This window comes from Mesoplodon bidens (genome assembly GCF_964165515.1).
Source record: "Mesoplodon bidens genome assembly, chromosome: 12".
NCBI classification, from domain to species: domain Eukaryota; kingdom Metazoa; phylum Chordata; class Mammalia; order Artiodactyla; family Ziphiidae; genus Mesoplodon; species Mesoplodon bidens.
The window spans coordinates 36,797,733-36,823,351 of record NC_138168.1 but is presented as its reverse complement, the minus strand read 5'-3'; the positions used below and the strand labels follow the sequence as shown (position 1 = coordinate 36,823,351).

General features: G+C 34.5%; 1 protein-coding gene across 1 annotated transcript in view; it reads left to right on the top strand.

The window, feature by feature from the left end:
- The window catches only part of ASCC3 (activating signal cointegrator 1 complex subunit 3), a 325,470-nt gene that overhangs the window by 23,874 nt on the left and 275,977 nt on the right, over positions 1 to 25,619 (top strand). The window contains exons 2-4 of the mRNA XM_081251559.1: positions 1,857 to 1,987; positions 4,957 to 5,107; positions 16,317 to 16,876. Of these exons, the coding sequence (XP_081107685.1) occupies positions 1,898 to 1,987; positions 4,957 to 5,107; positions 16,317 to 16,876 (801 nt within the window). The 5' untranslated portion in view covers positions 1,857 to 1,897. The remainder of the gene's footprint in view (positions 1 to 1,856; positions 1,988 to 4,956; positions 5,108 to 16,316; positions 16,877 to 25,619) is intronic.

Here is a 25,619-nt window from a genome sequence, read left to right as displayed (position 1 = left end):
TCTCTTTGATCTACTTAATGTATACTTTGTCTAGTTGTAACAGCATACTGGGTTATTTCTTCAGATCTCTCTTTTGGGTCACCACTTTTCACTGTATTTAATCTATTGTTTAACTCATATATTGATTGTTTAAGTGTGATTTTTTTTTAAAGTTATATTTTCAAATTTGCCCAGTCATTTTATTATTGTTCATTATTTTTAACTTCTCTCTTATTTTGTTAAACATTTCATACAGTTATTTTATATCTAATTACACTAATATAGGAGCCAGAGATTTTTCCAAGTATTAATCTTTGTAATAACTTCAAAGGGTATATGCAATCAAGAAGAGCAGAAACAAGGAGTGGTCTGAGACATCCTATATGTTCCCCTAGTTGTTCTTTCTTTCAGTCTCACAATAGACACATGCTGTTTGGCCCAAACAATTAGTGAGGTCTCTTAATTGAGTTTTGTTGGTCTTTTCACACTGTGAGAAGTGTTTGGGTTATAAAACATCTCTATTTTAGACTAGAGTAGGTTTTTATAAGCTCTGCACTATTGACATTTGGGGCTAGATAATTCTTTGTTGTGAGGAGGCTGTCCTGTGCCTTATAGTACGTTTAGCAGCATCACTGGCCTCTACCCACCAGAAAACAGTAGTACCCTCCCAACCCCCCAGATGTGATGTCCCAAAGTGTCACCAGATATTGCCAAATGTCCCATCGGGGGCAAAATCATCCCTATTTGAGAACTGTCCTAGGGACTTACATAGTTTATGTGACATTCTCCAGGGAGTCATGCCTTATAAACATTGTAGTTTTGTTGTAATAAGCTATCTTAAACCAGGATAACCCTCTAAGAGTATTCCATAGATGAGGACTCCCGTCATAGTAAATATAATTAGTCTACTTGCCAAAAGATTAGTTGTTTAGTTGTTAGCATATAAACAAGGAGATTAGGTCAGATTACCTGACTTCTTTCTTTCCCTGGGAATTCTCCCCTTCCTCAGCTGCTCTAATTCTATTCTCATTCTTCAGTTTCCATGTTACCGTGGTCTCCTTTTCTCCATTTTTCTTCCTTTTATTATTAACCAAATAGTTACTGAGTGCCAAAAATATTTTAGTACTGTTCTGTTTGCTAGGGGAGATCAGTGAAATGAAGGTCTTTTTTTTTTGTCATGAAGCCTACTCTTTGTGGGGTAAGACAATATATAAATAAGTAAATAAATAAGAGAATGTAAAATATGAATTAGTGCCTATAAAAATAATTGAAATTTTGTACTATGATAGACAGTAACCAGGTAGCTGCCCTGTCTAAGACTGAGTGGTCAAGAAAGGCCCCATCTCAGGAGGCATCTTTTAAGCCAAGACTTTTGTGTCAAGGAGTCAGCTGTATGAGGATCAGAAGAGCATTCCAAGTAATGCAAATGCAAGTAGGTGGAAACATGCTTGATACTTTAAGAAGAGAAAAAGCCAGTGAGACTGAAAGTAAGGGATAATGTGAAATGAAATCAGTGAGTGTAAAATGAAATTGGAGAAAAGGTGGGCAGGTGCTTTTATCTCTCTCAATATTATTGGCTGTAGTAATACAGTATTTGACGCCTGTACTTAGGAAATGGTAGAATTCATTTGAAGGAATGTTATGGTAGTACCCACAAACAAGTGGGGTTTCTTTTGTCTGTTTCTTTTTCACCTATAAGCTAATGCATTATTAAATAAACTACTTGGGTAGAAAATGTGTCAGGAGAATTTTTCAACATTGGTAGCAATTGCTTTTAACTAATTGGTTTCTTTTTTTCTTATACAGGCTAATTTGTTGAATTTGATTACCTCTCCCACCTCCTCTCTACAGATAAATATCGTCTTGTTTTGTTTCAGTTTCAGGTTTCTCGTTGTATGGATCACTGATTGAATAATAGATGGCTTTACCTCGTCTCACAGGAGCCTTGCGCTCCTTTTCAAATGTCACCAAGCAAGATAATTATAATGAAGAAGTGACTGACTTACAGGTAAACTTTTTAGATGAAAACCATTATAAACATAAGAGACGGGCAAATATTTGGCATTCTTTTTCTCAATTATGTGTGCTTTTTTTTGTTTGTTTTTGGCTGCATTGGTCTTTGTTGTGGCGCGCGGGCTTCTCTCGTTGTGGCATGCAGGCTCAGTAGTTTGGTGCGTGGGCTCTCTAGTTGTGTTGCACAGGCTTAGTTGCCCCGCAGCATGCGGGATCTTAGTTCCCCGACCAGGGATCTAACCCGCGTCCCCTGCATTGGAAGGCTGATTCTTAATCACTGGACCACCAGCGAAGTCCTTGTGTGCATTTTTAAAAATGGAAAGTTTTATCTTTTTTGGTATTATACCAAGAAGGGGAATGTGCATATTGATGTTTGCTATGGGAATACTTACTTACCTTAAGCACTTATAAGTTTATTGTGAAAGAGAACAAACAGAACTATGATATTGAATCCTTCGTTAACTTTTCTGTTCCTAAGATACCTGCCTCAATTAATTTTGTAATTTAATCTAGTAATTTACCTCTAGATAATCTGAGTAAGTTTTCAGATCTCTGGTCAAATTCTTATCAAGTGTGAATATTGATCTCTTAAACTCTGTAGCTGGTCTCATAATTCACTTCTGTCTTGTCCTTATAATTGGTTGTGGATGTAATAGGCCTAAAGGTCCATGAACTGTGCATATGAAGGAATGAGCCATTTAATATTAGTATATGAAGGAACTGGCCCTATGCTGTTTTTTAAAAAACAGCAGTCCCTTTTCTGACTCCTTATTTGACTCTTGTAGAATATTAACATTGTTTCCTAGTAGGTTGGAATTTTATTGCTTAAAGCCCTTATGCAGTTTTTGTTTTTTGTTTTTTTTTTTTTGGTACGCGGGCCTCTCACTGCCGTGGCCTCTCCCGCTGCAGAGCACAGGCTCCGGACGCGCAGGCTCAGTGGCCATGGCTCACGGGCCCAGCCGTTCTGCGGCACGTGGGATCCTCCCGGACCAGGGCACGAACCCGCGTCCCCTGCATCGGCAGGTGGACTCCCAACCACTGTGCCACCAGGGAAGCCCCCTTATGCAGTTTTACAATTAATAGCTTCACTGAAAGGTTGATACTAGGAAAAAAAAGATTTGTAACAGTCTTTAGGTAGATTTTTCCTCTAATGATACAGAATTTTTCTATACACAAAACAGTTAACCTTCTTTATGATGGGAGCTATTTTGCATTTTCACAGCAATTAAAATAAGGATATATTCTATACAGTTAATTAATATTGCTATCTTAAACTTGAAATATTTCCTCTCATCGTCTAACCAAGGTCCTTTACAAGTTTTGTTTTGTTTTGTTTTGTTTTTTTGCGGTACGCGGGCCTCTCACTGTTGTGGCCTCTCCCGTTGCAGAGCACAGGCTCCGGACACGCAGGCTCAGCGACCATGGCTCACGGGCCCAGCCACTCTGCGGCATGTGGGATCTTCCTGGACCGGGGCACGAACCTGTGTCCCCTGCATCAGCAGGCAGACTCTCAACCACTGCACCACCAGGGAAGCCCTACAAGTTATTTTATATAAGAGATGCAACAGGAGATTTTAAAATTTGAAAGTTATAAGGACTACATGCTCATCCCGTGTCATTTAATTTATTCTTGTAGGCTTTTAAACACTTTATCCCCCCTCTGAGGAAAGAAAGTGGCAGATATAATGGGCCTCATTTTAATGAAATTTTTTATCTTGGGAAATATCCAACATATACAAAAGAGAGAGAAAAGTAACGTGAAGCTTTGTGTACCTATGACCCATTATAACAACTTAATTCAACTTAGGGCCAGTCTTATTTCATCTCTACATTTGCCTGTTTTCCTCCCCCTAAACCCAGATTAATTAGCTCCATTTCAGTTTAGCAAACTGAGGCAGGGAAGTAATAGTGAATTATGAAAGTAATAGGAATATTGTCAATAGAACCAAGAGCAAAATTACAGTTTTCTGTCAGACCCGCTACTTTCCATTTGGTCACAAGACGTCATGAAGTTTAATCCATGGATCAAGTCCAATGATGTGAAGTAAAATTTTTATTGCTTTCTGTGTCAGTTCTTGAGAATGGAAGGATTTATAGTCTCAAGGAAAGTGTGTGTATAGATAAGAATCTCCTGGATGCCTAACTTGTTCTAGGATCAGACTTAGGAAAGCAATACTGATTTGAATATATTGAACCTGTCATAGGAGTCTTATTTTCTTTAAATGCCTTTCATCAAAAAGCATCCCATAAAGTTCTTATATACAGTATGGTTTAAGCTATGTTAAAACGAGCAGGAGGGGGCTTCCCTGGTGGCGCAGTGGTTGAGAATCTGCCTGCCAATGCAGGGGACACGGGTTCGAGGCCTGGTCTGGGAAGATCCCACATGCCGCGGAGCAACTGGGCCCGTGAGCCACAACTGCTGAGCCTGCACGTCTGGAGCCTGTGCTCCGCAACAAGAGAGGCTGCGATAGTGAGAGGCCCACGCACCGCGATGAAGAGTGGGCCCTGCTTGCCGTAACTAGAGAAAGCCCTCCCACAGAAACGAAGACCTAACACAGCCAAAAACAAACAAACAAACAAATAAATAAATAAAATAAATTTAAAAAAAACGAGCAGGAAAATGGAAAAGAGGTATGTGGGGTGTTACCGATTGTTATCTGGATGTTGGACTTTTTGCTTTTTACTTTGCCGTATGAAAATGATTTCATAATGAGTATTCATTGTGATTAAACTGTAAAAAAAAGAAGCTTTTTAAAAACATATCTTTAAACAAATGAGATTCTTTTAAATCACAGTTAAATAAAGCTTCTTCTGGGAGCTGTAAATTTGGATGTGAGTAGATACAATTTTGAATTCTTGTGGGTAGTGCCAAGTTGTATAATGTAATGCAAAATATATGTAATAAATGATAGATTTGAGAAAACCTTTAATCAGTATGTTTCTGTATTATTCTGTCTGTTTCAGTTGAAGCGGTCTAAACTTCATGAACAAATTGTAGGTTTGGACCTGACATGGATGAAGATTGTAAAATTTTTGAATGAAAAGCTGGAGAAGAGTGAAATGCAAAGTGTAAATGAAGACTTAAAAGATATATTGCAGGCTGCAAAACAAATAGGTATAATTTTGTTATTTTTTTTAAGCCACTAAAGTTCAAAAATAGATTCCTTTTAAACTATATGCTATAGAGTGAAAGGTTAAAATTTCCAGGGAAGTATTCATAATTATGAGACAGTCTTATCTATCAAAGAGTTTAGGATTCAGGGAGGCAAAAGTAAACTAGTAATTATAATACAGTCAACTTGAGGGATTTATAGGAATTTAGAGTTTTAAACCACTCTCTTTATTGAAATAAGGATTAGGGTAAATTAAAAATTTTAGGTAGTTGGAAGGAACCTTAAGATGCCCACCTAACACACAGTGAGGGCCAGTACTGAAGCTGAACTTTTCTTCAATTCCTGTTGCACACTAATATTTACATCATTTGATTACATTTGAAGGAAATTGTAGTTAGAGGTTGTAACACTCTGTGCTTAACACAGGTTAGTTTCCCAAGATTGAAGACAGAGTAAAACAAATCATGTGACTCTTTGGTAAAACATCTGAGTTTCTTCATGAAAATGCATTGTCCCGTTCCAGACTGATAATTAAAAAGCATAGTTAACAGTACTGTAGTTCTAACTTCAAATTCAGGTTTCTATCTATAAAAAGTTCAGACTGATAACTTTGGCTCTGTATGATCTGGCCTTCACCTTTCTCTCTGACCTTGAGTCATCCTTGCTTTCACTAACTGTGCTTCAGACACATGGCCTTTTCTTACTTCTGCAAACTCACCAGGTTGGTGCCTATTTGGGGATCGTTGTACGTGCTGTTTCCTGTGCTGAGAATGTTCTTCTGTCCTAATCTTAGAGTGTGTACATCCTTTCTTGATATTCTGAGCTCACCTAAAAATTATTTCCTTAATGAGGCCTTCACTGATCATCTAATCTCAAGTGGTTACCTAGTCATTCTTTATCTTGTAACCCTCGGTAACATTTTCTCCATATCATTTATTATTTGATATTTTGCTTTGTTTATTGCCTGTGTTTTGCAACTTATATCCTAGTACCTACTAGGATATAAGTTTCATGAGAATAAGATCTTATTTTTCTTGTCCAACACACTCCATCCCCAGTGCTTAGAATAGTGCTTGGTATATTTTAGGGTCTTAATAAAATTTCACTTGATAAATAAGTGAAAAAGTTTTCTCAGGTGATTTCTTAGTAGAAGGTAAATTTAGATCCTAACTTCACCATATGCTGGTTGGCAGTTTTCTTCCCTTCACCAACTTTGTAAGGTGTTTCTATTATATCTTGTATACTTGAAGACTTTTTATTTATGATCATCAAATCTTTGAATTTATTATTCACATATTTTGACTTTGATGTATTACTTAATTATCATTGGTTTGTAGTATAGTATAATATTGAATTTAATGCCCCCATAATTTAAGTTGTGAAAGTACAAAATGAATGTCATGTATGTTTTTGCAGTTAGATGATCTTTTGAAGTTCAAGGGCTTTGGTAAGAATTGAGATTACTTACTAAGCCTAGGGAAAATAGAGCACACTGATGTGATTTGTGACAGCATTTGACATAGACTTTATGTTTTAAGAATACTGAGGCAGTTAGGTTCATTAGAAAGTAGTAGCAAAAATGCAGTCTCCAATCTATCTAGATTACCTTGAGTAGAATCTTAACCCTTCTGGGCTTCACTGTCTTCATTTCTAAGATGTTAGAATTATTTGTCGGTGGGGCGGGGTGGTCTGACTTAAGCAGTTTTCAAAAACTGTAATATCCTTCCTTTAATTTTATTATGAAAATACCTCAGAATATTTAGTAAAAACAGTATAAAGTATTGAGCTTATTCAGTACCATGACTAAATATTTCTTTATTAAATGATGTGGAAATTAAGGTTATTAAAAAATAAGTTATTCTTTAGACTACTTTCCCCAAATATCTCTGAAAAGTCAAAACTTATTGTTTTAAATAGCCGATCATTAAACATAATTCTAGGAGTTTTGCCTGTTAGCAAAGCATCTGAGTCATACTCAGGAACTAATCTATTGACTGACGTGTTTAATAATTGATTATTTTGAGATGTAATGTCTCAAAAGAATATTTTCATGACATAAAATCTTAGGGTTGTATTTAGGAAAATGCTATGTTATATCTACTTTTTAATGGTGTGTTTAAGTTGAAAAACTATTAGTGAAACTAGTAGTTGACTAGTAGTCATCCACTCTGTCTGAATGAAAATACTGCTGATACTGGAAATGTAATTAAAACTAGCAGCATTGAAATGATTAGTCTTATGGAAAAAATGTCTTTGTGTTTTCTCTTATATCATTCTTTTAGCACAGGTAATTTTGGTGTAATTGTGTTAAAAACGTGGAGCAAGAGAATAAAGTAAAAAGAACAATCACTTATATTTCAGTTGAGCATAGTAGTATGAGGTACATGTGTATTGACCAGTCAGAGTAATAGGTATTTTAAGCTGGAGGGGACATCAGGGAACATTTTGTCCAATCCCTTCATGTTGTATGTGAAGAAACAGGGTCCTTGAAGGTTAAGTGAATCCAGTGGTTGATTTGTGGTACAGGTAGGTCTAGACCAAAATTCTGAAATGGAAACATGATGGAAATCCTAAATTCTTTCCTTTTCTTGTAGTTAGAGATCATGTTCTGTCAAAGTCTACTTTTCAGATATTCTCAAATTAACTCCATCTACATATTTGCCCTAGTTTAGGCTTTTACCATAGCATGTCTGAACTACTGCAGTAGCCTATCGCCTCACCCTTCCTTTCTTATTCAACTTCTTCACAGTCACTAGACTTATCTTTTTTTTTTTTTTTAGACTGATTGTTATAAGAAGCAAAGCTCATTTTTATTCCCAGCTTGCTCTTTAGACCAAATTCCTTAGAATGGGAAAAGTTCCTTTATGAATTGAAATAATTTACCTTTTCATCTCCTTGCCATTCTGTCACATGCAACCTTTGTTCCTAACATATATAATGTTTACTATCTTACTTTCCTAAGCAGTCTCTCTGTCATTATGTGTTAGCATAACTTTCCCAATTGTGATCATCTGGTAAAATGCTTCTCATCTCTGAAGAAATGGCCTAACTTCATCCATGTCCTTTGTTATTCCTTTCCAGTGTTAGTAGACAGTGTTCCATTAGAATGGCATCTATTCTATATTTTTTAGAGTACTTTCTCATTATTTGATATTTACCTCTGTCCTCTCCCTCATGGACTGTGAATGCCTTGATGATACAGGGATTCTAGGAATCACAGTGTCTTTGTACTCCAGTGCCTAATGTGGTGCAAGGGATACACATTTTTTCAATAAGTAAATGAAGTATTGAGAATCCAACTAAAAGTCAACCATGGTCTCTACTACCTCTGATGCTGACAATGTCTTACAAGTGGTAGCTTTTTAAAAATTTTTGTAATTTTAAAGCACTTATTTTCCTCTCATATTTATATTTGATATATTCTTATACCTTTTTATAATTTCATTCTCCCCACAAAGACCATTTTAATAATAAAACTTAGCTTCAGGGAGAAAATACTATAAATTATTTAAAAATAGTATTCTTGGCACTTAATCTTAGTTTATTTAATTACTCATTGTAGATATAGCTATCTCCTCCATGGATTTTGAAGGATAAGCATAGTCATATTAACCTATATTCTGCTCGTAATGAAACTTTGTCAATATATTTTATGTGCTCTAAGTAAAAACAGTTTTGAAAATAAAGGGGTCAAGATTGAGAATGACAGTCAGTAAAATGCATTATGTATTAGGCATGTATTTCTGTTATTTGGAGTTTTAAATGATCATTTCAGGAGGCTAAGATTTTCACAGAGTACATAGAAAGTAGGATGGGGGTCAAGAATGGTGGAAAGATCAGTAGAAAGACCCAGCAGTTCCCTAATCAGCTTTGTAAGTGAATCTCTCTCCTAAGGCCAAACAGAATGATCTAATAATTTTACTCTGAATCCTGAATACAGATCAGGACTCAGCCAGAACTGAACTAGGTTTTTGTTTTTTTTTTCAGTGTTCAAGTTATTTTGCCATACACAGACACGTTTATTTTGCCTTCTTTAATTTATAACCCCTGCTTTATTTGGATTTTGGTGTTTTTATGCATTTTACTTGTAATAACTATCTTTGAGAAAAGCATGAACCAAAAGGTAGGACAGGAGTAACTTACAAAGTGTGATTTAGGGAATTTGGAATTCATTATGTTTTTTGAGTTGTCAAGGAAATAAGATTTTACTATAAAAAAGTGAGGAATCAAAACTGAGAGTGGAAAGCAGTGTATAAAGTAATGACTGGAAAAAGGAAGTATAAGAAGGTATTAGCAGGATCTGGCAATTCTGTCTATGGAAACAAGGGTAGGCATTTAGAATAATAAAGGCCTGTTGTGTATGGGATATGGCAGGAGGTTTTTAAGAAGTATTTGTGAAAAATAGCTATCTTGAAAATTGTGGATTCCAAAAAAGTTGAGTTCTACTTTTCATAGATTGACAGACAAGGTAATTTGGAACAACTCTCTGCTGAGAATAACTAGAAAAACTATAAAACATAAAATTTGTTTGACTGCATCAGCATACTACCAAACCAGTGAAGAATTATAGGGCCAAGATCTAGAAGCAGGAATAAACCCCAAAAGCATGACCCTCATTTGGGCCACTTTTTCCTAAAGGTGACTGTCCATTCTGGAAGAGGAGGCCAGATGGAAAAGAAGAAGATGAGACAATGAGCAAAGCTTTTGACAGATTCAAAGGACCAAAATGACAAAAATGACTAAAATGGACAAAAGAGGAAATAGAAAATCTGAATATATGACTATTAAAGAAATTGAATCTGTAATTATCAACCTTCAGACAAAGAAATCTATGTGCCTTTTTGGCTTTACTGGGCAAGGTCATTTAATGTGATTTAGAAAGGAGGGTATTGTTGATTAAAGGAGGTTACAGGCATATAATAATCAAATGTAATATACTATCCTTGATTTAATCCTGAAACAGAAAAGAAGTATAAAGATATATTTGGGGCCATTGTAGAAATTTGAATATGTGTTGGGTATCATTCGGTAGTATTAGGTAAGATCTTAGGTGAGATAGGTGGTGTGGCTATGTAAGATATCCTAAATCTCAGTGTCATGAAGACTGCAATATACTGTCAAGTGGATCAGTTAAAGAAATACATGTGAGAGAGAGGGCGCAAGTGCATGTGAATGCACAAAATGTTAACTATTAAATTATTAAATGGGAAAAATAGTGTGATTCATGTAAAGCAATAAAGGTTTAAAAGTCATATGATTATTTAGTAGATGAAGAAAAAGCATTTTACGAATATCTAAAATCCAATTGCGATTAAAAAAATACTTAGCTAACTAGGAATGGAAAAGGAACTTCCTTAATTTGCTAAAGGGTATCTATAAAAAACCCTAGATCAAACATTATATTTAACATTACAATGTTGAAAAATATTCTCTTTTGAGATGGCGAATTAGAGAAGAATGCCTATCATCACTTCTGTTTCTCACTGTACTAAAGGTCCTTGCTGATGTAATAAAGCAAGAAAAAGAAAGAGTATAAAGATTGAAAAAACTGCCGTTAGTCATATGACTCTATTGTTAGAAAATGAATTTAGCAAGGTCAGTATAAAAATCAATTTTATTTCTACTTACGAGCAGCAAATTTTCAAAAATGCCATTTTCAAAAGTATTAAAAATCATCAGAGGGCTTCCCTGGTGGCGCAGTGGTTGAGAGTCCGCCTGCCGATGCCGGGGACACGGGTTCGTGCCCCGGTCCAGGAAGATCCCACATGCCGCAGAGCGGCTGGGCCCGTGAGCCATGGCCGCTGAGCCTGCGTGTCTGGAGCCTGTGCTCCGCAACGGGAGAGGCCACAACAGTGAGAGGCCTGCATACCACAAAAAAAAAAAAAAAAAAAAAAAAAATCATCAGATACCTAGAAGTAAATTTAACAAAAGGTGAGCAGGGTTTCCTCTTGGAAAACTAAAATATTATTGAGAGAAATTAAAGATGCCCTAAATAAATGGAGGGATATACAAAGGATTGAAACACTCACTACTATAAAGATATCATTTTTACCCAAATTGATCTACAGATTCAATGTGATCCCAGTCAAAATCTCAGCAGGTTTGTGTTTGTGGGTATGTGTTTGAATGTAGAAATTTACAAGGTAATCTGAAAGTTATGTGGAAATTCAAAGGTGAAGAACAGCCAAGTCAACCTTGAGAAACAAAGAGGGAGAGCTTACTCTCTGGATATTGACTTATTATAAAGATCAGTAATTTCGACAGTGAAGTATTGATCCAAGGATAGATGAATAAACCAGATGGAAGAGAGTCCAAAAACTGGCCCACAGATATTAAGGATACTTGATTTATCATGAAGGACTTCAAGTAGTGAGACATGGCTGAATGTCTCACTACTTGAAGTCCTTTTGGAGGAATAAACTTCAGTTATTTAACCTTTCTATGTCTGTGTTTCTCTGTAAAATGAGGAGAATGTTTGTAAGGTTCATGTGACAACTTTAGATAATATACTTGTTACAAAAAAAGTACATTAACAGGCAGTGGACACAAATATGTAAGAGGGAAAAAATGATGAGATTATGGGATAGTTATGTTTAAGTTGAATCATTTTTGTACTTTTTTATATGTAATGCTGTCCTAGGAAAGTTGCTGGTACAAGTATTTTACATATTTGTAAAATAAATCATCATAACTATCAGTTAGCTAATCTCTATTCAAGTATAAAATGTTTATATCCACTTGCCTGCCTTGCTGGTATTTTTAACAAATGGAATGAGTTTAAGTTAATAATGTGATGCAGGGTTATAATATATTGGTATTTACAGTTACAGATCAAGTGTCGGGGTAAAATGGACATTTAAAGTTTGGCCATAACATGAAAAAATAAATTTGTAAAATACTTTATCCTACACATTGAAGAATTAATTTGTCAAGGAAATCATTTGTTGACAACTTCTAAATTGAATATTTAGCAATTAAGGATGTAAACAGTTGATGGATATTTTTATTCATTTTTCAATTAAAATTTCCTACTCATCCTTTTTAAAGAATTCCTCAACTATAAAGGTAGGCAGCTAAAAAGTTATAATTTACAGCCTTTTAATTCTTAATATTTTGCAATCAAAAGAAAAGTATATAAGTAAATTGTGTGTTGAGGATGATTTGATTGTCACTACTCAACTCTAATTTTACAAATTTGTTTTATGTTACAATAATCAGTTACTAATTATATCTTTACACTTTTACATTTCACATACATCTCATTTGCTCTCAATATAACTGTAAAGCAGGCAGGGCAATAATAATTTATTATTAATAAAAAGTATTCTAGTGACCTTTTAAGCATATCTCTTTAAATGTATTGCAGTTGAAGTGCTAGGTGCATAGAGCCAGTTTTCTGGGCTACAGCACCAGTGTTTTATGTATAGAAAATTAGATGTTCAAGTGGTAGGTAACTAGACTAGCTTCCTTAAAGGTTTGGAGATCTTAAGTTTCATTCAAACTTTAGTCAATTGATTATTTAATGTATATTTTATTCTTTACTGAGACCTTATTTTGAGGACAAAACTAATTTCCTAAAATCCCTATTCCTCTCAGAAAGATTAGCACAGTCAGTGGTGTAATTGACTGAAGAGTTTCAGCCTAATAATCATTTAAAAGATTACTTGTTACTAAATTGTACTTAAAATGTAAAAGGAAATGGGGGGAAAAAGTGGTTATTTGTGAACAAGATCATGGTTAATCTAACGAGTTCCATTTTTGGATATAGTGTGTGAGAAAGCAAGAACACGGCTACTTATTCAAAATTTCTACTCTGGAAGTGTACCACACACATTTTCCCAGCGCCCCCCTCCCCCCTTTCAATGTGGTCAGTAATTTGTGTGCTGGTTCAGCCGGCTCGTGGAGAAGCGGAGCAGCAGAGAAGCGTTTAGGTTCCATTTTGTTGAGAGTAGGTTGGGGCCTGCCAGACCTTTGACAAATCAGACATGTGATTGCATTCATTCCCTTCAGATCTTTTCTCTGCTTTACAGACACCCCTCACATTTCAGTCATCAAAAGACCGCTTGATGGGGGAGCTGTACTAGCAAATTGGGGGGGGCGCCTTTGTCGCTGCCCTCCTTGGGCCTAAAGTTCTCTGCTCCATCCTGAGCTGCCTTCTTATCGGGGGTCCTCTGACTGCCGCTCCCCTATGGTGATACGTCATCGCGTGAGGACGGCGCGCCGCAACCGCGTCTCGGCTCCGGGCTGGAAGACGCGTGTGCGATCGCCTTTATGCGGCGCCATCGAAGTCGTCACTTTGCCGTTAGCTTCAAAATGTGATCGTCTTTTTCTTTGTTGGAGAGCCAGCAGTGGCAACAAATGCTGTTTGCTAATGCTTCTGAAAAACTGGAACTCCCAGACTCTCAAGTAGCGCGCTGCAGAGATTCAGTTTTGAGAAACCCCTTTGTGGTGTGGACACGTGTCCGTTCTTAGCAGCCCAGCACAGAGATGGGATGGAGTAGGTTGTGCAGAAAAATTAGTAGTTAGGCAAGGATATTCACATGTATGAACCACCCTTACCGAACTAGGCTTAAGAGTTTAAAGTATTTGTTATTTTTGAAATTTTGTAGATTACAAAAGGGCTCAAATTAAACATTTGAAACCTTGAGAAAATTGGTTTTGATCTTTGTAGATGTTTTATGAATCTGCAGTTATTTTTTTTCTTCAGAAGTGAACTCATAACTTACTTTTTTTTTTCCTCACTTAATGTATTGTGGAGGTTATCTTGTGGAGGCAAGATATATGGATCCACTGCATTATGTTTAATGAATGTAATGTATGGCTGTAACATAATTTAACCAGTCACCTAATGATAGGTATTTAAGTTAATTCCACTTTTGGTAATAAATTGACTATTCTTAAATGTATTTATTTCCTACGGTGGTGATTATTTATTTGTTTATTAAATGAGAATTAGAGATAAATCTACTTTCTAGAAGTGTAGTGTAGTAGAAATAACTTTTTTTAGGAGTTAGAAGATTTCTTTGAATCTTGTTTAATAACTAAATAGCTGTTTGATCTCTCCCAAATTTCATTCTGAGTCTCTATTTTAGCATCTAAAAGATGGAGATAATTTTGTTAGGAAGAATTGAGATAATTTAATGTAAAAGTTCTTAGTAAGTTGTTTAAGGAAAATCCCAAGATGCAAAATGATACTATCTTTACCAAAGAGTAACATTTACAATGTTAGATAAAGAATGAATTTGTAAATGTGAATTCCAGTTTTGGTCAGACTTCGGTAGTCCCAAACCTCTTGAATTATCTGTAGAGTTATCACAATCCCTAAGTTATCCAAAACCTAAGTTCTCCAAACCTCGTATGTAGACTGAATAAGTAAAATATACACAAATCCTATTCAATTAATTAATTCAAAAGCATTAGTCATGTATTCTCCTAAATACTAAAAGAATAATTATATGTCAGATGGTGTTTTATAAATTCGTTATAATCGTAAAAGTAGACTTCATACTTAAAGAATTAAATAACAGACATACATTGTAAAATTGCTTATCTTCACTTACATAAACTGTTAGTCTTCTACACACATTTGTAAATATCAAATGAAATAAAACAATAAGAAGTAACAATAAAAAGTTACTCAGGCAATGTGGTATAATGTAGGAACACTAGTTTGGTGTCATTGAGGCCTGGGTTCACTTCAATTCAACAGTTTAAATCTCTGCTGAGACACCTATTTTGGGCTAGGTAACAGTGAGGGAATACAGCAATGTACACAGTATTATCCTCACTTTGAAAGAGGCAATTGAGCTGGATTCTGAAACGTGGCTAGTATTTGAATAATCAGAGACCTTGGGGAAGATTAAAATAAAGGCATAGGAAATAGGCATAGAATAGAACAGGATCTGGGTTTTGGATGTTAAGAAATTCTTGTTGGCTGGAGCAGGAAATGTATAATAGCCAGTAAAGCTGGAAAAAAAGAATGGGGTCAGTTCCTGGCATGACTTGAAAACAAAGTATAGGAGTTTGGATTGAATTTCTGAACTATATCGTAAGCTGCTCAAGATTTGTGATTAATGTGATTGGAGCCATGGTTTCAGGAAGATGATGGTGTTAATTATATTATTGCTAACTTTACCAATATTACTTTAGGTAAGTCCCATTGACTTTTGGGACCTTTTCAAGATTGAACTTCCTTTTTTCTGCTCTTCGAATATTCTTTGAATTCTATGACACAGATACAGGTTCTTCTTTTATTTAAGAGAATCAGATATGAGATATTAATGCCTTAAAGAAATTAGGGGCTGCTCCTTTTTACTTCCTCTTACTTTAGTAAGAATTTACTTCTGGCCTCTTCTCAAGAGCAAAATTTAAAAGAAAATGTGTAATATGGCTGACTTTATTTTAAAAGATTCTTTTTATGTTCATCCTTGACCTTTCTACCCTTGTAGAAAAGGTATTAACTGTTTTTAAAACTTTATTTTTTATTGAAGTGTAGTTGATTTACATATTAAATATTTTTGAATGAAAACTATGTAAATTTATTTCTTGCCATCTCAGATGTATAGTACGTGGAAAGAAAGTTATGGATTTGTGAGGCTTCCTTCCAGCTCCAAAAGTCTATAATTCAGACTTTTTTTGCACCTTACTTTTTTTTTTTTTTTTTTTTGCGGTACGGGGCCCTCTCACTGTTGCGGCCTCTCCTGTTGCGGAGCACAGGCTCCGGACGCGCAGGCTCAGCGGTCATGGCTCACGAGACCAACCGCTCCGCGGCATGTGGGATCCTCCCGGACCGGGGCACGAATCCGTGTCCCCTGCATCGGCAGGCGGACTCTCAACCACTATGCCGCCAGGGAAGCGCTGCACTTTACTTATTTAACTAGCTCATCAAATCAGTTTTTAAAATTTGGTTTTAAATAAGATTTAGCTAATGCTTCAAATTGTTTTTAGAAAGAGGTAAGGGGTTGTTGTAGGTAATTACTTTGCTATAACACTGATAATGGGTTATTTACCTAATACAATTCTTTGGGAATTTGGGAATGGACTTAAAGGGATTTTCCTGTTCCTGAATTTGTTATCTTTATCCATCTATAGCAAAATGTCAGTCTGTTTTCACTGTTGGATTTACTCAGAGGAAGATTTAGTAGTTTCTTTGAAAATGGAAACTTCAACCATGATCCATTTGAGCTAATGCTGTTTCTTTTGTCTGAATAGTTGGAACGGATAATGGGAAAGAAGCAATTGAAAGTGCGGCTGCATTTCTCTTCAAGACATTTCACTTGAAGGACTCTGTTGGTCACAAGGAGACAAAGGCTATCAAACAGATGTTTGGTCCCTTTCCCTCATCATCTGCCACTGCAGCTTGTAATGCTACTAATCGAATTACTTCTCGTTTTTGTAAAGACAGTCTTACTGCTCTCGTCCAGATGACAACAGATGAATATGGTGATAGAGTTTTATTTGGTAAAAATTTAGCATTTTCATTTGACATGCATGATTTGGACCACTTTGATGAGCTGCCAATAAATGGTGAATCCCAGAAAACTATAAGTTTGGATTACAAGAAGTTTCTGACTGACCATTTTCAGGAACATTCCGCCCCAGACCTCAAGCCTGTGGAGAAAGCAAACGACTCCTTTTTGTGGTGTGAAGTTGAGAAGTACTTAAATGCAACTTTAAATGAAATGGCCGAAGCAACAAGAATAGAAGATCTTTGCTGTACTTTATATGATATGCTTGCTTCTGTTAAAAGTGGTGATGAACTTCAGGATGAGGTATAGTTGAAGTAATTGCAGTTTTATCTTAATGTGAATTATCTTAATGAAATAGCCTTTTAAAATATGGGTGGCTGGCAAAGAAAGTATTTCTTTAATATTGTGCTACAGTGGTCAAATATGTAGCCAAATGGTTTTACATAGTAGGCATGCGTATCTTTCCACTACGTAGTTGTAGGAGGACTGTGGGTGTCATGAATAGTAGAAGAGTCTAGGGCAATAGTTTGGGTGTCCACAAGTCCTGGTTACTGGGACAGTTCTGGTTAAACCTGTTGTTACATTGTAATAGTTAGTAGTGTCTCATCTTCAAAAAGTATATAGGTTTGAATGATAAATTATATGGTTAATCTAGTAATAACTTTACATTTGTACAGCATTATATATTTCTATGAGTTCTTTGATGAAAATATAATAAACTTCAAAACATTAGAAATTTTATCTATATACTGAATGACTTACTGATTTAGAAGAATATTTTTGACTAGTTTCTATGATTGAAAGAGTAAGCTTTGAAAAACAGACTGATCTAGAAGTAATTGGACTGTTTTATACTACTTGTTCAATAAATAATTGTCTTTATAAGTTTTTTATATCACACAAAGGAAACATTATTTTAATTTCTTTCTATGCCACCATTTGGTTATGTTATTCAAAATGATGAATTACTCTTACCGTCACATGAAAAGTTCAGTTTTGCTCTCAATTACTGGCATTATATTCATTATCTGATATAAATTTAAAATAATGTCAGCCCAGTTTTAATACTGGATGAGTAACATATTTGATGAAGGATTAAGAGAGGTGGCATATTGTTGTAGAAACGGCAGAGACTGAAATCAGAAGTCTTTCCTTTCCCACAGTTTGGTAGTGAGAGTTCAGGTAATTGAATCCCCTAGAGGCTTTTTTTGCTGGGTTCTCTCAGGATAAAAAGAATGTGTAGATTATAGAATTGGTATAAGCCTTAAATGAGATACCATGTGTGAGATGATAAGTAGCATTTAATAAATACTCGTTACATGGTAGCTGTGATTATTTTTGTTATTGTTATTATTGAAATTAAGAATTTTAAAATCACATGGAGTATCAGGAATGTAGAAAAAAATCTAGGTCCCCCCCCCGCCCCGCAGAGGAGAATTAATTTAGGGAATTAGCTATTTCCATATATCAAAGTTTTATTAGAGTGTATACCTGATAGATCAGTAAATAAATTTTTATCTATGCCTTGTTATATATAGATGTTTCAAGTAATTAATAAAATGATGCTTGGAGGCTGGGTCTTAATTCAGAGAATTATTATTTTTACTGCTATTTTTTTCTGCTTTGCTTTTTTAAGTCTCACTATTTTAAAGAAAATCTTTTGAATTGAGTTTTTGAAGTGAGTTCTGATTTTAAAAGTTATTGGTAAAATAGAAAAGGTGTTAATAGGAAAATACTTGGGAATATTGGAGATGGAATATACATATCTCTTGGTATTATTTCAATATTAAGTGCTATTTGCAGTTATCGATATTGATGTAAGCATTGATAGAGTTGTGTAACAAGTTCTTTGGAAAAGTGAATTTTGAGTTATTGATATTATCATAGTTCGTGGTTGTACAGCTGGGGTTCATTCTTTATAGCATTTCTAATTTTACATTTGCTCTTAGCATTATTTCTTGACTCTATGCAGATGGTGTTATTGACCCATGTGAGTTCAGTCCTGAACCTAGCCCTGTTCCAGATATGTGCCTGATCCTAAAAATTAGGACTTACTTGGTTAGAATGTCTTCTGAGGGAAGACTATTTTTTTAGTACTTATTTGCATTATAGATGCTTCCAGCATCCTTTGAAATTTTGATAGAGTAATTAGCATAGTTTAATACAGTAGTTCCCAAACTTTGTTCTCAAAACTCCTTTACACTCTTAAAAATTACAGAGGATCTCATAGAGTTTTCCTTATGTTGTTTATCAATATGCTCTATTGATATTTACTGTATTAAAAATTAAAACAAGGGCTTCCCTGGTGGCGCAGTGGTTGAGAGTCCGCCTGCCGATGCAGGGGACACGGGTTCGTGCCCCGGTCCGGGAAGATCCCGCGTGCTGCGGAGCGGCTGGGCCCGTGAGCCATGGCCGCTGAGCCTGCGCGTCCGGAGCCTGTGCTCCGCAGCGGGAGAGGCTGCAACAGGGAGAGGCCCGCGTACCGCAAAAAAAAAAAAAAAAAGAAAAAAATTTTTTTAATATATTATTAAATATTGTATTTATTAAAATAATACTAAAATAATAATATATAAAATAATACTAAATCTATTACATTAATATAAGTAACTAAATCTATTACATTAATACTAATAACACTAAATCTGTTACATTAAGTAGCATTTTTATGAAAAGTAACTTCTCTGAAATAAAAAATATAGGAAGAAGAATGGCATTGTATGACATTTTTTCAAATCAATTCAATGTCTAGTTTAATATAAGACAGCTAGATTCCCATATGTGCTTCTGCATGCAGTCTGTTCTGATATTACACATTATGTAGCCTCTGGAAATTTCCACTCACTTTATACTCGTGGGAGGATGAGGATGAACGAGGCAAAGACTATTTTAGTGTTATTATGAAAATAGTTTTGGCTTCATGGACCTCCTGAAAGGATCCTGGAGATTCTAGACCAGACTTCGAGAATCACTGATTTAATATATATACTACAGTTTGGTAAGGAGGCTGTCGTGATGTTTTTGGTACCCAGAGTAGGAAATCTAATATTATCATGCTGAATGATTAACATTAATGTTTCATGAAAAGGTTTTATATCTATTAGGTATTGTACATTCTTTTTGGTAGTCTTAGCCCTGCTAGAATATAAGGACACCAACATTAACCAGGTTGACATTAAAATAATGTCTCTTCAACTGTGAGGACAAAATATGTGCTGATTTTTCTGTCGTCTTTCCACCAAATAATCAGAAGAGCCCTTCCCCTGCCCAGAGTCTGAATAGAGAGCTACCATTGGGTAAAATTATACTTAGAGAATATTTAGAATCATAGAATTCCCCCACCCAATGTATTATTTGTGTGTCTAGCATTCTATCCAAGTGGTGCCCATATAATAAGGGCTACTTACTCTAATGAAGAGTTTCTTTTTTTCAAAAGGCATTTTATCCCTTGCTTGAGTAGTCCTCATGTAACTTACTTGTTTTGCTGACTGATAACTGCTCCTATTACGTCTACCATTTAGTCTTGTGTTTGTACACGGGCAGTAAAGTTGTAGATGTCTACTCTTTTATATGACTGTGTTTTAGACATGTGATGGCAGTTAAATTTTTCCCTTCCTTAGACTTTGTTTCTAAGTGTAAAACTCCTTCAGTTTTCCTTTACGTTAACATTAATCCATTATATCAACACAATCTGTGTACAGTTGTTCAGTTCTCCATAGATCTAACAGTATTGACCTGTAGAATGCTTTCATCATCTCATCTTCAAAGATATCAAACTTTCCGTTGCTTATCCAATCTAAGAACAACTAACCTAATAATCTCATAGGAAAAAGAATTAAGACTATTTTGCCAAGATTTTACTTGTGAATTCTGTTCTTCTGTGACATTTCCATGTGTTGATATTTAAGTTAAATAATTTTCACAACCCATTATTTTTATCATTTCTTTTTTAAATTGGGGAATTCTGCCTTCATCTGGCACTTCTGTTTTCCTTTGTTATTTCTCAGAGATATTAATGACTCTGACCTCAACTCTGTAAGCAGTTCTTGAACCTTGGGATATGATTCATCAAGGTCTGAACACCTGAACTTATTTATTTGAAGAAGTTAGGTGATTCCTTACTACTTTCTCCATAAGGTAGAACTCAGTATTTCTCCATGGGTAGCATTCAGTATTTATGGTATTTGTTCTGCTCTTTCCTGTCTTAAGCTAATATTCTCAGTAGGGGAAGATGCATGCAAAGTGAGAATGGACTTGCTTCTCCCATCTTCCTCAGGGAAGAACATATGTCCTGCTTTTATTTCCTTGCTTCAAGCTTGGTAAAAGAACTCTCTTTGTTATTTCTCTCGTTTTTACGTGCCTAGATATTTTTAGAGATTTAACCTTATAGACACTACTATAATAGGTTTTGAAAACATACATGTAATTATGTTAGTTTTATTGTGATTTTGCTACTATATTGTCTCTCATGTCCCTCTAATATTTTTCAGTTTATAGTTACTGCATAGCTATAGTGTTTTATTAAAATCCAATTTTTTTCTCTTATTTTTTTCAGGATTGTGGTGGAAATTCTAGTCTTTTATGCCATTTCATTTTTTAATGCCAACTGTTCTTTACACAACTTTATTTTTCTAATTTAAAACAAAGTATCATTGTAGAAAATTTAGAACATAAAATGTAGGAACAAAATCACCTGTAAGATTCTCACTACTATCTAGTGATGGCCACTGCAAATATTTTGGAGTAATTATTTAAAAAAGTATGAATACTTAAGAAAATGGGTCCTATAGTATATGTAATGCTTTTTTGTTACTTAACACTTCTATGCATGTTTTTATGACAATAAAACATGCAATATATTATCTATTGTATTTTTTTTAGTTGAAGTATAGTTGATTTACAGTGTGATTAGTTTCAGATATATAACATGGTGATTTGGTTAATGTATAATAACTTTTAATGGCTGCATAGTATACATTTATCATCATATCCTAGTTTGTTAAATTAATACTCTGCTATTGAAGATTTAAGTTAAATCTAGCCTTTCCCTATTATAAATAACATTGCAGTAAAAACTCTTATGCTAAATATTTGCTAATACATATTTTTCCCTTGAATATATTACTAGTACTGAAAATTTTGCATCCAAAAGTACTGACAAAATTCTTTCCTGAAAGAATCTACCAGTGTACATTTCTGCCTATAGTGTATAAGAGTATCCTTGTACTTACATTCTTGCCAACCCTGTTTATTAGGGAGATAATTATATCTCACTGTTTTAATTACATTTCTTATTACTACTGAGGTTAAAGATTTTTTTCCCCATATATTTATAGGCCACTTACTGGTTAGTGAGAATTGCCAATTTTTCATTTGATGAAGTTCAGTTACTCTTTATAGGAGAATTTATAATGAGATTAAAAAATTTTTGTGACGTTTTGAGTGTACAAATAGGCAAGTCTATTCATCTTTTCATTTAGGAATCTTTTTTTGGTATTATGCTTAGAAAGGCGATTCCAAAGACATGACTGAACCTCCCATCTTTTTTGAACTTTTTTCTTTTTAGTCTCACTGGTTTTAGTCAGAATGTTATTTGGATCAGATGTATCTTTGTATTTAATTTGTAGGTGCATATCTGAATATGTCCATATTGCATACTCTAAAGTGATCTAGCCATTTTCTCCCAAGGTTCTTATTACTTCCACGTTGTCTGCCATTTTAGGTTATTCATTCCTACTTTTACTTTTTAAGGGATGAAATTTTCATGAGGAAAATTCATGTTCTACTTTTAGCTGAATGTAATATTTAGGAAAGGTCAAGGTGGTTGAAGTGTTACCTGCTATAACAGGTCTCTTAAGTTTTATGGTCTATATTGGGAAAGCACTGGCTGTGTTTTTGTATTTATCTTGGTTGAATGTTGCTTTTATCTTCTTTGTGGCTCAGATTGTTAGAATGATGGGCTGAATATGACATGATAAAATAGATAAATATAAGTTCATATACTTGTAACCAGGAACACTGTTAATTATAGATAGAAGATCTAGTTCATCAGCTTTCTCTAGTTATGGCAAGCGGGGGCTACTCTTCCTTGCAGTGTGCGGGCTTCTCATTGTGGTGGCTTCTCTTGTTGCAGAACAGGGCTCTAGGTGCGCGGGCTAGTTGTGTAGTTGTGGCACGTGGGCTCAGTAGTTGCAGCTCGTGGGCTCTAGAGAGCAGGCTCAACAGTTGTGGCGCACGGGCTTGTTGCTCTGCGGCATGTGGGATCTTTGCGGACCAGGGCTCGAACCCGTGTCCCCTGCATTGGCAGATGGATTCTTAACCACTGCACCACCTGGGAAGTCCCGAAAAGGTATTATTAATATGTTAACTTAAACTCACAATGAGGACTTAAAAATACTTGCTTGTTTCCAATTTGTGGTAATAACAGATTCCAAACTATTTTGCTCATAGTTGGAATGGTTGTTCGAGGAGTAAGACCTTTTACCAAATTTTGTACATTTAGTCTTATTCTTCTCTGTTTGGCACTGTTCATTCACTCGTTTATTCATTCATTCTCAGCTGTGTGTCAAGTACTCTTAGGTTTTGGGAGACAAAAAGGAAAGGTAACAAAGTTCAATCAACTCACTCCCATTATCTTGGTTTCTTAAGCCTCCTCCTCTTGGAATTTTCATACGTATATTTAAAAGGAGAATGGGCATGAAAATTATGTTTGATACAATGAATGTTATGACTAATTTGGAAGAGCATATGGATTTTATAAGTTGAGAAATATCTGTAATGTTTCGATATGGGAAAGAAATAAGATAAATACATTTTATCAGTAGAATAAAGAATAAATATCTGTGTTTTAATAGTCTTTGAGATGAGTAAAAAAATTCTGGATAATGTTTATCCAGTTGATAAACATAGATAAGTATGACTGTTAGATTTAGGAATTGCTGTAAGCATTTTTAAAATATTTAAAATTTAATACATTATTTGTCCAGCTTTATATGTACATGTGCACATATGCACATACATACATATGATGGCTGTAAATTTGTTTTCACTAAGGCAACTAAAAATAAGCATATTTTGTTTTTAAGAATCAAGGAAGCTATCAATTTGCCACGTTCATGAAAATGTAAAGTAAGCTTTTAAATATACAATGGTACCTAGCTTTAACCTTACTTACTATACATCTAATTAATTATAGTATGTGAGGAATAAATAGTATTTACATTCCAAGTAGTTTTAACTAAGTCGTAAGTGACCTTGGTTTTAGCTTTGTTAAGTTGTGTTAGATTAAGTACCTGTAAATAATGAACATTAGTTATTCTGAAAATATAATTTATCTCATTCTCTGCAGTGCAACAACAATTTGCATAGCACATTTTTCTTGAGAGATAAATAAATGCTAAATAAATGCTGTCCTAATTTTCACGGTCATTTTCTTTTGTTGTTTAAGACTTTATTTTGGCATGTATGAATACTTAATAATTTTTTATGCCACAAACCAAACTAAGAGTAATTTACAATGTTATAAATAACATACTCTGCTTTATGTAATTATTCTGATACTGAGTTCCATATGGACTGTTAATTCAAAACTTTTTTCAGAATTACTCAGTTAACATTCTCTTTTAACATACTTCATTATTCTTTGTTTTCAATATGCACATCATTTCATGTGCTAATCTAAAATTGCTTGTTATCTCAAAGGAAGACATTCCCTAAATTGAGTATAGTTTTTCTTTGGATACCATGTTTACTACAGTGTATAATGTATGCTGTTTATACAGTAGAGGTGTAGATACAACTCCAAGTTTTAAAATGCCTCCCTTTATAATTAAGAAAGGAAATACATGGATTTGCCTTAGTTTAATTTATGAGAATCAGAATGCCTCCTCTTTTTCTTGGGGCTTATTGGATAGTCACTGGTGCATCACATGGTTTTCCAATCCTTCTACTATTCTTAGAATCCCAGCCTGAGTAGAGAATTTGTAAATTACCCTGTTTTAATACTAATACCTAAGGTTATTCTGACTTCATAAAATAAACTTCTGGTGCTTTCTTTGTCTGTTTTTTAAAAGGTTTCTATAAGAAAGCGATTATTTCTTTCATGAAAGTTTGAAACAAGTATGCTTCTAAAACTATGTTGCCTGGTGTCTTTTTGTAGGGCAGACATTAATTAGCAATTCAGATTTTCCAGTCGTTGGTTTATTCAAATTTTCTATTTCTTCTTAAATCAAATTTGATAATTATATTTTTCTATGAAATTAGCCATTTCACTAGCCAAGTATTCAAGCTTTTTGCTCTAAAGTTATTCATAATGTCTTCTTATTTAAAAAAAATTTTTTTTTACACTAGCTTTTGGTTATGTTGCCCCTGTATTTCTGTCTGTTTTCTACTTTCTAATTTTTGATAGAGGAGTGTTTGTTTTCAGAGAACCAGCTTTTAATTTTGTTGCTCTTCTCTTTATTTTTTTCCCCCACATATGTTTTAGCTTTTATTCATATCACAGGTATTAGTTTTAAATAATAAGACATCTGGCAGTTTCCCAGTCTTCAGATACAAAGTAGTTGGGACAAGCCTGATGTCCTTGTAGTTACATCCAGTTATAGCAGGTGTATTTGTTTCACAGTGGAAATGGGTTTCTTCTTTAAAAATTTTAATCTGTTTATAACTACTTGTTTTCTTATGCAATCAGTAATAATGATGATAACATTTGAAATACTCTAAAAATATAAAGTGACATCAAGGACATTCACTGTATCTGAAAAATAAAGTAGATTCCAATGAGAATGTTAAAAGAGATGTATATTTTATGACCCAATAACTAATGCTGATAGAAAATGACCTCATATTGATCATTAATTACCTCTTTTCGTTACTTATTCATTTTCTTCACAAAGATTTGTTAGGCATCTTTTTTATATTTTACTAGGTAGTTTTTGTTTAAACCACAAGTGTATGATCATTTAAACTTTACAAATATTTATCAGCAGTAGAATAATCACCTTGATTGATATAGATTTAAAATTATTTTTTCCTTGAATCATTTATCATC